The sequence below is a fragment of the Thamnophis sirtalis genome, unplaced genomic scaffold (assembly GCF_051295495.1).
Source record: "Thamnophis sirtalis isolate CommonGarterSnake01/CBP01778 unplaced genomic scaffold, rThaSir2_p1.2 scaffold_2, whole genome shotgun sequence".
NCBI lineage: Eukaryota > Metazoa > Chordata > Lepidosauria > Squamata > Natricidae > Thamnophis > Thamnophis sirtalis.
The window spans coordinates 11626410-11639935 of record NW_028261382.1 but is presented as its reverse complement, the minus strand read 5'-3'; the positions used below and the strand labels follow the sequence as shown (position 1 = coordinate 11639935).

The 13526-nt window shown below is 42.9% G+C and overlaps 1 protein-coding gene across 3 annotated transcripts in view; it reads left to right on the top strand.

Moving 5' to 3' along the window:
- ZFAND6 (zinc finger AN1-type containing 6) overlaps positions 1–6611 on the top strand; it is a 48524-nt gene extending 41913 nt beyond the window's left edge. For all 3 annotated transcript variants that reach the window (XM_014072423.2, XM_087704279.1, XM_087704278.1), the window contains 2 exons: positions 3492–3605; positions 6412–6611. In XM_014072423.2, the coding sequence (XP_013927898.2) occupies positions 3492–3605; positions 6412–6560 (263 nt within the window). In that variant the 3' untranslated portion in view covers positions 6561–6611. The remainder of the gene's footprint in view (positions 1–3491; positions 3606–6411) is intronic.
- The last annotated feature ends 6915 nt before the right edge of the window (positions 6612–13526 follow it).

Genomic DNA, 13526 nt, shown 5'->3' with positions numbered 1-13526 from the left:
ATGTGGTTTACAGACCGTTCTCAGTTATAAGGTGTTTATTTTGTGTGTGTGTGTCCGCGTGTGGTTTTTTTTTTATGCTCCCGCCCTTGTTTTGCTCTCATTCTATGCAACTTTTCTTCAGACTCTTGGCTAATATATCAAATGTCACGAATGTTATTTGCCATCACCTGGTCTAACCTGAAGCTGTCATACACATCTATGAAACCAGTTTTTGTTTTTCTCTGTCGGTCAAGAGGTTACTCTTATCACAGTGGCCCTCAACCCTTTTGGCATCAGGGACCGGTTCCATGGGGAGAGGTTTTCCTGCAGACCAGATCCATGCCTGTATCCTGTGAATGGGGCTTCACTTGTTTGTGCGGACCAGTCTGGCACTCCCCGGCCCGGTGGTGGTTCATGGTCTAGGACAGTGTTTCTCAACCTTGTCAACTTGAAGATGTCTGGACTTCAACTCCCAGAATTCCCCAGCCTGCGAATGCTGGCTGGGGAATTCTGGGAGTTGAAGTCCAGACATCTTCAAGTTGACAAGGTTGAGAAACACTGGTCTAGAAGCTGGGGACCGCTGCTGTAGCACGCCTGTCCCTTGCAGACTCTGATTGTGAGCCTTCCATTAGTCTATTGCCATGATGGCGAATCTATGGGACGCGTGCCCAAAGTGGCTTGGGGAGCTGTGTCGCCTAGCACGCGTGGCATCGTCCGTTCCTCTTCTGGGTTCTAGCATGCACGCGTGTGACGGTCAGCTGGCCTTTGTGCATGCAGTCCTAGTCCTAGAAACTGGAAGAGCTGGTCTTCTGGCATGCATGGACGTGCCAGTCATTTTCCGGTGCATGCGTGCCCCCGGGCAGCTCCTCTTCCAGGTAGCGGCCCAGACGAGTGCGTGAAGCAAAGGCGCGCACGCTCCCTTTTCAGCACTCAGCACCGTAAAGGTTCACCATCACTGGTTTATTGTGTTGAGATGGTTATTTTGGGGTGACTATTCTATCGAAACTAGTCCATGGGATTTTTCTGCGTGTGTTAGTTCCTCTGGAATGTTGTCTTGTTTTGGTGCTTTAATATCTCTTTCCTCCCTGGTAGAATGATTTACGGTCTGGATCCACACATTGCATCGATCCATCCTGTGTAAACCTGGTCATGCTTGTTCTGTATGTTGCTTACTAATCCTTGGTATAATTAGATGTTGGATACAGGGTTTCCAATTAAGCAGTCAACAAGATGCCACTTGTAGCTTCTCAGTTAGTTCTTAGCTCTTTTGCATACCATGTTGGCTTGTCCTGGAATTGTCGGTTTGTGTATAACTGTGTGAATCCATGTTGGAACAGTCCTTTCTTGAAATCCTTTCCTGTAGCTCATTTATGTGAGCAGTCAGAGAAAATAACGACAGTCACCTTGTGAAGCCATGATGGGGTTGGGTTGGAATTGGGTTGGATTGGACTTTTCTTATACTTCCAAAGTGAGAGCAGGGTTCATTCTGAGGACAGATGTTAAGAACTCCTTAAGGGATGAAATGAGCATCTTAAACACCTGCAAGAAAGAGAGAAGAAGGGGATAAAAATTTAAGAAGCAATCAGAAGTCTGAAGCCCACAGTGCCTCCAGAGGGCATTTTGGGGGATCCAAAATTAGACCTTCTAATTTGTTTGAATAATTTCAGTTGTTGGTTGACCCCTAAAAAGGTTCATATTTTATTTTGAGTAAGCTACCTTGAGTATCACATGCATAGCAAGGTAGAGTATGAACTAATGAGGATAATGAATAATTGTTTTTTCTAGCAATGTCATAGATACATTCCCTTGTATGCAGAATATGGGTCCTTTCCAGAGGTGGGTTTCTACCAGTTCGCACCGTTTCGGGTGAACCGGTAGGTGTATTTTAGCCTTGGTCGCAGAACCAGCTGCGACCCAGGCTGGCCACGCCCCTGAACCGGTTCCCTGGTTGCTGCTGCCATTGCCGGCATGTTTTTTTAGAACTTTTTTCATGTTCTGCGCATGCAGACAATTTACAGAACAATTTACAGTCAACTGTGCACGCGTGAAGTGAAGTGGCAGCAACTCACCCCTGGTCCTTTCATTTAGCTGCAGTGCTTTTGGAGATGTGCTTTTATCCCCCAAAAACCTGTGTGCTGTGTTCAGAAACCCTTGCGGTGAGAAGGAAAGTAACAGGTTTTTCATGAGGATGGCTTAGCAACCTTTGCCAGCAACGAGTGCTGAAAATACCTACAGTTTTCTTCACTTGTGGGTTACACACAGCTTGCTATTGGTTTGGATTTGGGTTCCTTCTTGGAATTTGGGTTCCTTTTTTGGATTTGGGTAGCAAAACAACGGTGTGTGTGTTTGTGTTGTGTTTGTGCTGATAAATAAATAAAGGGAGACTAGTATAGATCTTAATGGCTTAATGGTTAACACATCTGCCTAAGATGCAATACAGCACAGGTTTTAATCCCAGTAAGGGTATGGCTAGCTGATGAGAGCTAAATAGCTTGAAATAGATCTATACTAGTCTCCCTTTATTTATTTATCAGCACAAATACAACACAAATGTAACAAAGGCAACAGTAAAAATATTGGGTTTCTGTCTGGATGGTCTCTTGTGACGAGCTGATAGACAGAGAATGGAAGCAGTAAAGTTCCTCCAATATTTGGGCATACCAGGGGTTGTGACTCTAAATACATACATACATACATACATACATACATACATACATACATACATACACATGCATACATACACACACAGACACACACATACATACATACATACATATTGCATTTGTGCTGATATATATATATATATATATATATATATATATATATATATATATATATATATATATATATATATATATATAACATAACATAAGTGTTATATGACATAACACTTAAATCATTTCCTTGGCTCAGCTGATAAGGGAGGACAGCTTGTGGCTTAGAGGCTAATACAACTGCCTAACATATAAAAACAGCCCAGGTTCGAATCCCAGTAAGAGTATGGCTAGCTGATGAGAGCTAAATAGCTTGAAATAGATTTATACTAGTCTCCCTTTATTTATTTATCAGCAAAATGCAAAACACACACACCTTGATGGGCTGTTTACTGGTAATCTGAAAAGTTGAGTGAATTCACTGTTTCAATTCTTCTCTCTCAATATTATCTTTATTTTACAATGTCCTTAGACCAACAGGAGGCCTTTTTGTCTCTGGGGTGTATTCTGAAGAAAATGTGCGGCCCCCATTCACAGTAAAAAAAAATGGATTTTCTTACACATTACAGAGGATTAGATTAGATGATCCCTGAGATTCTTCCCAGCTCTACAGTTCTAAACAGGATGTTGAATGGTTCATAGGGGGAAAATGGAGTTAGATGGTTATGATTGAATGGCAGAGGTTCCAAGGTCCATTTCTTGGAATTAAGACTCCCAAGGCTTTGGATTTGAACTGTGCTGAGCTGGCTTCCAATGTCCGGGCTAATGTCCTGATCTTTTCCCATCTTTTCTCTTTAGCTTCAGCATCAGATAGTGCAGAACCTTCCTCAGAAGAACAAGGCAAATCATTTGACAAACCCAAACAGAAAAAAACTCGTTGTTTTATGTGCAGAAAGAAGGTTGGTCTTACTGGTAAGTTCTCTTGGATTCAATCATTTGGAAGTTTGAATTGAACATTGAGTTCTAAAACTGGGATGATAATTCACAGAATAGAATAGATGATTGATCTATTGATCTATGATCATGATTTATCACATAGTTTTTATGTACAATGAGAGCTTATGAACCAATGACAAATTCCTTGTGTGTCCAGTCACACTTGGCCAATAAAGAATTCTACTCTACTCTACTCTACTCTACTCTACTCTACTCTAATCTAATCTAATCTACTCTACATTCTACTCTACTCTACTCTACTCTACTCTACATTCTATTCTATTGGGTTCTATTCCTTCTCTTATTCTATTCTACTCTTTCTCTTATTCTATTCTACTCTACTACTACTCTATATTCTATTCCTTCTCCTATTCTATTCCTTTTCTTATTCTATTCTACTCTACTTCTACTTTACATTCTATTCTATTCTATTCTTCACATAATAATTGATTGATTAGTGAATAGGCGGTATCAGAATAAAAACCGCAAAATGTACAACAATAATAAAAGAATATATTAGAAAATACAGTAAATGGTGTAACTAAAACCATTTTTTTCAACATGTTACTCCTAAATTTACCCCACTCAGATCTCTGTATGTTGTTCTCAATTATGCCCTTTGGTTCAGATAAAATGTATTATATGTAATTTGGGGCTTCTGACCACACATGAAATATGTTTTAATGTAAAGGATCCCATTAGACCATATGTCTAATCTGTGATCGAGATATTGATCTCTCTTTCTTATACAGTAACATTTCAATAATGCATTGTCTTAGGTCCTCTTATCTCTGGAGCTCCATAAATACAATCATGTCCATCGTAAGGGTCTTGGTTAAATATTATCCATTAAATATTATCCATTGTGTCCAGCACAATTGTGTCCACATACAATCTGCCACTTTTGTAGCTTTGGAGTTCCCTGGAATAAGAAGAGGGCATATTTTAAATAAGTAGTTTTGGGGAGAAGCAGGCTTAGTGTCAGGGGTCCAAGTAACACCCGTAACGAAAGAAGATTCTGAGGCTTGAGGTCCCTCAAAATTCCATTTTATTAAAGATGTCATATTGGCACATCTGGGAAAACCCGAATCTGAAAGTACCCAGGTTTTCCCCACCCAAAAGAAAGTTGAAGTCCCTGCCCAGCACCCCACATGCCCATTACATGGCCCAATCAGGCACCGTCCCAACTGGAGTGGCCTCCCAGTCACACCACTCCAGGTGCAGGGCAACATGTCCTTGATTCTCTGAGAAAGGAATGTTATTTTGACTAAACCCCCACATACTCCATACAATCCCCCCTCCACTTAACTATAACACCAAAGGTCTATGTTAAATGACAGAGGCTTCTGGCTAACATTTCATCCTTAAGGGCACAAGACTACCTTAAGCACAAAGCCAGCTGGGTAATCTAGGTTGGGCCAGTCACTTTCTCAAGGCCTAGGAAGGAGGCAGTGGCAAGCTACGGGTAGTCCTCGACTTACAACCAGGGGTGGGTTGCTCCTAGTGGTGGGTTTCAAAAATTGTTCGAACTTACTCTGTGGGTGTGGCCTCCTTTGTGGGAGTGGCTTGCTGCCCATGTGACCGGATGGGAGTGGCTTGCCGCCCATGTGACCGGATATGAAGATACCGACGACACTTGTCAGAACCACCTTAAATTACCTCACACACAGCACTGGCATGCATAAGAATATGATGTAAACTTGTTTTTTAAAAGGCATCTTTGGTTTGTGTTAAAACAACTTCAACACACGGAATGTTCTGATTGCACCACAAACACAGTAGTCATCCTTACCTTTCACAGAGGCACTGAGTTTTATAAATATGAGCATGATAGTGTAGAATAATCATATCCAAGGACCAGTGGTGGGTTTCAAAAAATTTTGGAACCTCTTCTGTAGGTGTGGCCTGCTTTCCGGGTCCACTGGTGGAACCTCTTCTAACCGGTTCGGTAGATTTGACAAACCGGTTCTACCGAATAGGTGCGAACTGGTAGGAACCCACCTCTGGTTGCTCCCGGCACCACTGCTGGTTTGGCGTGCAAAAAATTGGTGCAGTGGTTAGAGTGCAGTACTGCAGGCTACTTCTGCTGACTGCAATTTGGCAGGTTGAATCAAGGTTGACGCAGCCTTCCAACTTTCCAAGGTGGGTAAAATGAGAAGGGAAAGGAGGGAAGGAAGGAGAAAAGAAAGAGAAGAAAGGGGGGTAGGAAGGAGGGAGGGAAGCAAGGAGGGAAGGAAGGAGAAAAGGAGAGAAGGAAGGAGAGAAGAAAGGAGGGAAGGAAGGAGGGAAGGAAGGAGAGAATGTAGGAGAGAAGGAAGGGGGGAAGGAAGGAGGAAAGGAAGGGGGAAAGGAAGGAGAGAAGGAGAAAAGAAAGGAGGGAAGGAAGGAGGGAAGGAAGGAGAGAAGGAGGGAAGGGGAAGGAGGGAGGGAAGGGGAGTAGGAGAGAAGAAACGAGGGAAGGAAAGAGTGAGGGAGGGAAGAAGAAGTAGGACCGTTGTAAGATAAGATGGATCTATGGGATGTTAAGAAAGCAATCTTCAAGTATATTGTCCACTGTAGGGAAAAATTGTTATAAATACATATTATTAATAACAGTTATGATATCATATAATTGTGAATGTATATATGAAATTGATAAAATAAATTTTTTTTTAAAAAAAAGAGGACCCAGATTGTTGGGGGCAATAAGCTTGGAGAGGGCTATGAAGCACTCACTGTGAAGCAGTATATACCGTAAGTCTAAGGGCTATTGCTATTTCATCTTTTGTTCTTTTCTTTCCAGGGTTTGAATGCCGGTGTGGAAACGTTTACTGCGCTGCTCACCGTTACTCAGATGTCCACAGTTGCTCTTACAATTACAAAGCTGACGCAGCTGAGAAGATCAGAAAAGAGAATCCTGTAGTTGTTGGGGAAAAGATTCAGAAGATTTGAACTGCTCCTGTAGCTGGAATATTAAAATGTTTGACCATCTGCAGATGAAAATTGACTTGAGCTTTTTCCTCCCCCTTTCACACACAAGTCTTTCATTTTTCTGGCCCACCCCTGGTAGACCTCAAGAGGACAAGTGTCTCAAATCATGCATGTCATGCAGAATCATAGAATCCCCCCCCCCCACACACACACACGCTTCTTTTAGCACACAACAAACCTTTCTTTTATGGTCCTTTGTTTTTAGTTCCTACAGATGAAGACATAAACTCTACACAACCCATCCACTAGGAAGGTGGGCCTTTGGAAACTGATGGATACCATGGCTATAAAAGTATTATCATCTTTTTTAAAAAAAAAAAAATTGAGTGCAGAGGGCTTTTTCAAAGTTACGTTGGAGGGCATCCGTGCTTTTCCCACTTCTCATATTAAATGTGCATGCATTAACCCAAGACACTTCATTTTTCATTTTGTATATAGCTTTCCTTTCTCTCTCTCTCCCTCTCCCTCTCTCTCTCTCTCTCTCTCTCTCCCTCCCTCCCTCTCTCTCTCTCTGTCTCTCTCTGTCTCTCTCTCTCTCTGTGTCTCTCTCTGCAGCACAATTTCCCTCCTCTATTTCCCCCCCTCTTTGGTAATGCCTTGTATGGCACAACTAGCAATCAATAACTGAATGTATTTAATCATTAAGGCTGCTTGGTTTCCCCTCCCCCTTTAACAAAAATTTATACACACGTTATCATAATAGCTTGTTTGCACCCGCTATCTATTTATGTATGCATCGTTCGTTTTCGGAGCGTGTCAAGAGAGTGCTGAGGTTTTAAAGGCGTGTGTGACTTTTTTGCTCTTCGAGATTCTTTTCCACGTTGTTGGTCGTTTTTTTTGTTTTTTTTCCTTTCCCCTTCTTTGGTTTTTGTTTTTATTATTTTATTTTTCTTCGTTTTTCTCCGGCGTGCATGTTGAGAGTTTGCCTGCTCGCAGATCTTCTCGGGAATTGTGTGCTAATGGGTTCTTTTAACGTGCACCAATACAAAGAATGAAGAACTTTTTAAGTGTATTGTATTTATGTTCACCCACGTCTTTAACTTTGATTAAAATAAAATTTTTAAAAATTTGGGACGGAGGAGAGGCGGTTGGTGCTTTTTTGGGGGTGTTGCTGGTTTTATTCTTTTGGTTTTTTTTGTGAGAAGTTAAAAGAGGCGCATGTATCCATTTGGGAAAAGGGTGTGATAAAGAGAAATGGGATGCAGGTCATCGCACTCCAGAAAAAGCGAATTCGATTTGATTGATAATGTCGGTATTGATTGAACCCACCCTGAAGAGAGCCTATTTAAATATTGGACTGAAAACAGGTGAGTCTGGGTTCAGGTGACAGAAAGACACCGGTTAACCTGCAACGGTTTTCAGCCGTTTAACAAGATGAGTTGACTTCTTTTTAATCAAGAGAAGAACAGAAAAAGAGGAATTTAGAATGGATATGTAACCTGCCCTCCCCTTGGAAACCAATAGACTCTCACCATGTTAAAAACTTACACAGGTGGTCCTCGACTTAACAACTTTTCGTTTAGTGGCCAGAGTTACAATGGCATGGAAAAAAGTGACTTGTGATCCTTTTTTTTTTAGTCTTACGACCATTGAGCCAAGGTGGCGCAGTGGTTAAATGCAGCACTGCAGGCTACTTCAGCTGACTGCAGTTCAGCAGTTCGGCTGTTCAAATCCCACCAGGCTCAAGGTTGACTCAGCCTTCCATCCTTCCGAGGTGGGTAAAATGAGGACCCGGATTGTTGTTGGGGGCAATATGCTGACTCTGTAAACCGCTTAGAGAGGGCTGAAAGCCCTATGAAGCGGTATATAAGTCTAACTATTGCTATTGCTATTGTAGCATCCCCGTGGTCACACAATCAAAATTCGGACACATGGCAACTGGTTCGTCTTTATGACAGTGGCTGCCTCCCAGTCGTGCGATAACTTTTTGCGACCACCTAAGCAAAGTCAACAAGGAACTCCAATGCCCTTAAGCGTGTTGCTAACAACTGCGATGACTCACTTAACAACTGTGGCAAGCAAGGTGGTAAAATGGGACAAAGGTCAGCCATCTCTCTTAGCCGCAAAAATGTGTTTGATTGTGGTAAGTCAAGAACTACCCATAGGTAGAAACAATGTGGTTAATAGGAAGGACTACAGCATTGGACAGAGTTTGGACAGCCCTTCATGGTATTGGACCTGGGTACTTGAGAGACCGCCTACTGCCAATTACCTCCACTAGACCAATTAGATCCCACAGACTAGGCCTCCTCCGAATTCCATCCGCCGGCCAGTGTCGACTGGCAACTACCCGGAGGAGGGCCTTCTCTGTGGCTGCTCCGACCCTCTGGAACAAGCTCCCCATGGAGATTCTAACCCTCACCACCCTCCATTCCTTCCGCATCGCCCTTAAAGCCTGGCTGTTCCGACAGGCCTGGGGCTAAAGATTCGCTGCCCCTTATCTTGAATGGTATGATTGTTGTGCTTTTGTATTGTATTGTTCTGTATTGTTGTTAAACTGTTTGTATTCCCCCTTCCCTTTTTGAGCTGTGAGCCGCCCTGAGTCCCCTCAGGGAAAAGGGCGGCATACAAATGAAATAAAACTCAAACTCAGTTTGCAACCTGCTTTTACAACGTCGGTGCAGGAGTTGAAATACTAACTAGAGGAAAACCCCTTCCTTTAGGATTACCCAGTAGTATCCTTATTTGTTCTCTCCCCCCGCCCCCCAGTTGCATTTCTGCACTGAAAGAGCACGTGGGATAGGTGCAGATTTGATTTATTCCGCCTTCAGTCTCTTTCCCTGCTTTTGTAGACATCCCACCTCTGGAGAGGAATGCCTCTTGGGTTTTCCTGTCTTAAGCATGAAGTAACAAAGACAGAATTCTCTGTTTTTGGAGTTTGAAAGTCATTGAATGCCATCCTCGGAGGGAGAAAGTTCCAAAGTCCAGCGCATTTTATTTCTTGTGAAAGAAAGTCACCGTGGAACCAAGCTGATGCACTCGACAATATTCTCCCAAGCTTTTCCCCCCGAAGAGTTTGCCATGGAGTGCAGCGGTCACCAACTAACTGGTGGTCTGCGAGAAAATTTTGGTCATCCACAGAAAAATTATTTGCATTTTTTATATTATGCTAAATACTATTTGTCTTTTTTTTTTTAAAAAAAAATCATGTTAGTGGTTTGCGGGATTTAAAATTGTGAATTTGGTGGTCCCTGAAGTCCAAAAGATTGGTGACCCCTGATCTAGTGATTTTTAATCCAGGCGTGTCTTCTGGAATGAAAACGAAGTTTGCTCCAATATTCTATTCAGGCAGCCTTTTGAGTAGATCTGCAACATCAGGTGCGTGGCACGACAAAACCACGCTCAACTAAAGCGCGCCCGATTAAACCGCGTCACTGACGTCATCAACAGGGCGACAACAGCGAGCGCGGAGAAAGAAGGGCGTTTTAAATAGCGCTTTGAAAGCAAGCCGATTCAAGTTAAGGTTAGGGTTAGGGTTAGGTTAGGGTTAGGTTAAGGGTTAGGTTTAGGGTTAGGTTAAGGGTTAGGATTAGGTTTAGCGTTAGGTTAAGGGTTAGGTTTAGGGTTAGGTTAAGGGTTAGGTTTAGGATTAGGTTTAGGGGGGTTAGGTTTAGGTTTAGGGGTTAATTTTAGGTTTAGCGTTTACAGCGTGCTTTTTTCTCCGCGCAGTTGTCGCGCTGTGATGATGTCAGCTACGCGCTTTCGTCGAGCTCCCTTTAGTCGAACACGGTTTTGTGGTGGAACCCAGGTGTGGTGCTTGCTTTATATAGGAAGTCCTCGGTTTGCAACCGTTTGTGACTGTTCAACATTACAACAGCACCGAGAAATGTGAAGGATGGCCATTTTTCATAGTTACGACCTTGGCAGCATCCCCAGGGTCTCGTAATCAAAATTCAGCCGCTTGGCAACTGATTCATGTTTATGACCGTTTCCCCAAGGTCATGCTTCCCTTTTGCAACCTGACAAAAGTCAAGGAGGAAGCCAGATTCACTTAGCAACTGTGCTTCTAATCAACTGTAGCGACGCAAGAAAGGCCATAAAGTGGGGGTCAAGCTCACTTAACAACACAAATTGGGGGCTCAGTTGTCGTAAGTCGAGGACTACCTGTATTCTATAATGAACAGCCCAGGCCGTAAGTGCGTTGTTGAATTTGAACTTGTTTGTAATAAAGGGGAATCAAATTGCGTAAGGACTTCCTAGAAGTCATGAATTATTATGTTTTATTCCGTGACCCGTCAAAACCGCGGTCCACTAAAGCGCGCCCGATTAAAGCGTGTACCTGACGTCATCAGCAGCGCGACAAATACGACCGTGGAGAAAAAAGGGTGCTTTAAGAAGCGCTTTTAAAGCAAGCCGATTCACATAAGGGTTAGGGTTAGGTTTAGGGTTACGTTAAGCGTTAGGGTTAGGGTTAGGTTAAGGGTTAGCGTTAAGTTAAGGGTTAGGGTTAGGGTTAGGGTTAGGGTTACGTTAAGCGTTAGGGTTAGGTTAAGGGTTAGCGTTAAGTTAAGGGTTAGGTTTAGGGTTAGGTTTAGGGTTACGTTAAGCGTTAGGGTTAGGGTTAGGTTAAGGGTTAGCGTTAAGTTAAGGGTTAGGTTTAGGGTTAGGTTTAGGGTTACGTTAAGCGTTAGGGTTAGGGTTAGGTTAAGGGTTAGCGTTAAGTTAAGGGTTAGGTTTAGGGTTAGGTTTAGGGTTATGTTAAGCGTTAGGGTTAGGGTTAGGTTAAGGGTTAGCGTTAAGTTAAGGGTTAGGTTTAGGGTTAGGTTAAGGGTTAGGGTTAGGTTTAGATTTACGCGTTAATTTTAAGTTTACCGCTCATAGCGTGCTGTTTTCGTCGCTCTGTGATGACGTCACGTACGCGCTTTTGTCGAGCGCGCTTTAGTCTACCGTGGTTTTGTGGTGGAACCGTTTTATTCTATTTTTAGAAATGCATATTTGTAAGGAAATTATAGTCCTTCGACTAACAAGGATTCAAGAATGACGTAGGATTGACTGTGTATGTCTCTCTGTGTGTATTGAGTTATATGTTGTAAAAATGCTGTATTTTCATCGACAACATTTCTAAGCAGCCCAGTCGGAGAGGTTCCTGTATAATATGCCACAAAGAAAGCTATCTGCATGTACCAAAGAAAAAAAAAGTTGCATTTCACAGCAAGTCTTCATATAATGGGTTTGCTTCTAGCTTAGGTTAGGCTGGGTGAGCTGAATCGTTTCTTGTTTGTAAAGTTTTATTAATGGCTTTGCATTGTTTGTTTAAAACGTTAAACCGTCCAATAGCTGAAGAGCTCTGAGATTAAGAAACACAATCGGGCAAAGCTCATTCTATGTCCTCCCCGAGGTCACCTGGCCTTCGGTAACAATGAGGGAGCAAAGAACAAACCCAGGCTTTTAGAACAAGCCATCCCTCCAGGAGGATAGAGAAATTTCCTGACAGTTAGAACAATTAATCAGTGGAACAGCTTGCCTCCAGAAGTTGTGAATGCCCCAACACTGGAAGTCTTTAAGAAGATGTTGGATAGCCATTTGTCTGAAACGGTATAGGGTTTCCTGCCTGGGCAGGGGGTTGGACTGGAAGACCTCCAAGGTCCCTTCCAACTCTGCTATTGTATTGTATTGTATTACTGTATCACTCAGCTGGAATGAAGCAGCCTCTAGAAAGAATGGGTTGAATCTTGTTTTATTAGCCATCATTCAGTCCATTACACTACATTCAGTTTTGGTCGCCACAATGTCAAAAAGATGTGGTGGAGACTCTAGAAAGAGGACAGAGAAGAGCTTTTCAGAAAGGTGGGACTGGAGGCTAAAACATATGAAGAATGGTTGCAGGAACTGGGTATGTCTAGTTTGATGAAAAGAAGGACTACGGAGACATGATAACAATCTTCCAATATCTTAAGGGCTGCCCCAAAGAAGAGGGAGTCAAGCTATTCTCCAAAGCACCTGAGGGTAGAACAAGAAGCAATGGGTGGAAACTAGTCAAGGAGAGAAGCAATTTTTGTACTGTAGCATTACAAAAAGTTAAGTTCCTTCAACAAAGTTTATTGACAGTTTGAAATGGAGGGAAGGATTTATTGTTAAAGTCCTATGCTGCCCATCTCACTAATCTAGCAGCTCTGGGCTGGATTATTTTATTTTATTTTATTTTTATTTATTTCATTTAGTTTGTCAAACATGTACAAGATAATATGTGCAAGTATAAAGGTGAACATGGACAAAGGAAATGAGTACAAAAAAATGGGGACAGTGGGACAGGGATGGTAGGCACATTGGTGTGTTTATGCATGCCCTCTTTTCGGGCCTCTTAGGAATGGGGTAAGGACCACAGTAGACAGTTTTGAGTTTGAAGCTGTGAAGGTTTGAGGATATAACAACGGAGTCAGGTAGAGCATTCCAGGCGTTGACCACTCTGTTGGCTGAAGTCGTATTTTCTGCAATCGAGTTTGGAGAGATTTACCTTGAGTTTGTATCGATTGTTTGCCCGCGTATTATTGAGGTTGAAGCTGAAGGAATCATTGCCGATTACCTCCCAAAGACCCATTAGATCCCACAGACTAGGCCTCCTCCGAATTCCATCTGCCGGCCAATGCCGGCTGTCAACTACCCGGAGGAGGGCCTTCTCTGTGGCTGCTCCGGCCCTCTGGAACGATCTCCCCGTGGAGATTCGGACCCTCACTACCCTTCAGGCTTTCCGTAAAGCCGTTAAGACCTGGCTGTTCCAGCAGGCCTGGGGCTGCTGAGTTCCATCCCCACTCGAACTGGTGTGCTTGTTGAGACCTTTTAAATTGGTTTTGTATTGTTGTTTGTTTTTGTTGCCTTCCCTTTTGTATTGTTCCCCACCCCCTTCCCTTCGGTTTTGTTAGCCGCCCTGAGTCCCTCGGGAATAGGGTGGCATACAAGTTGAATAAAACCTCTAAACCTCTAAACATT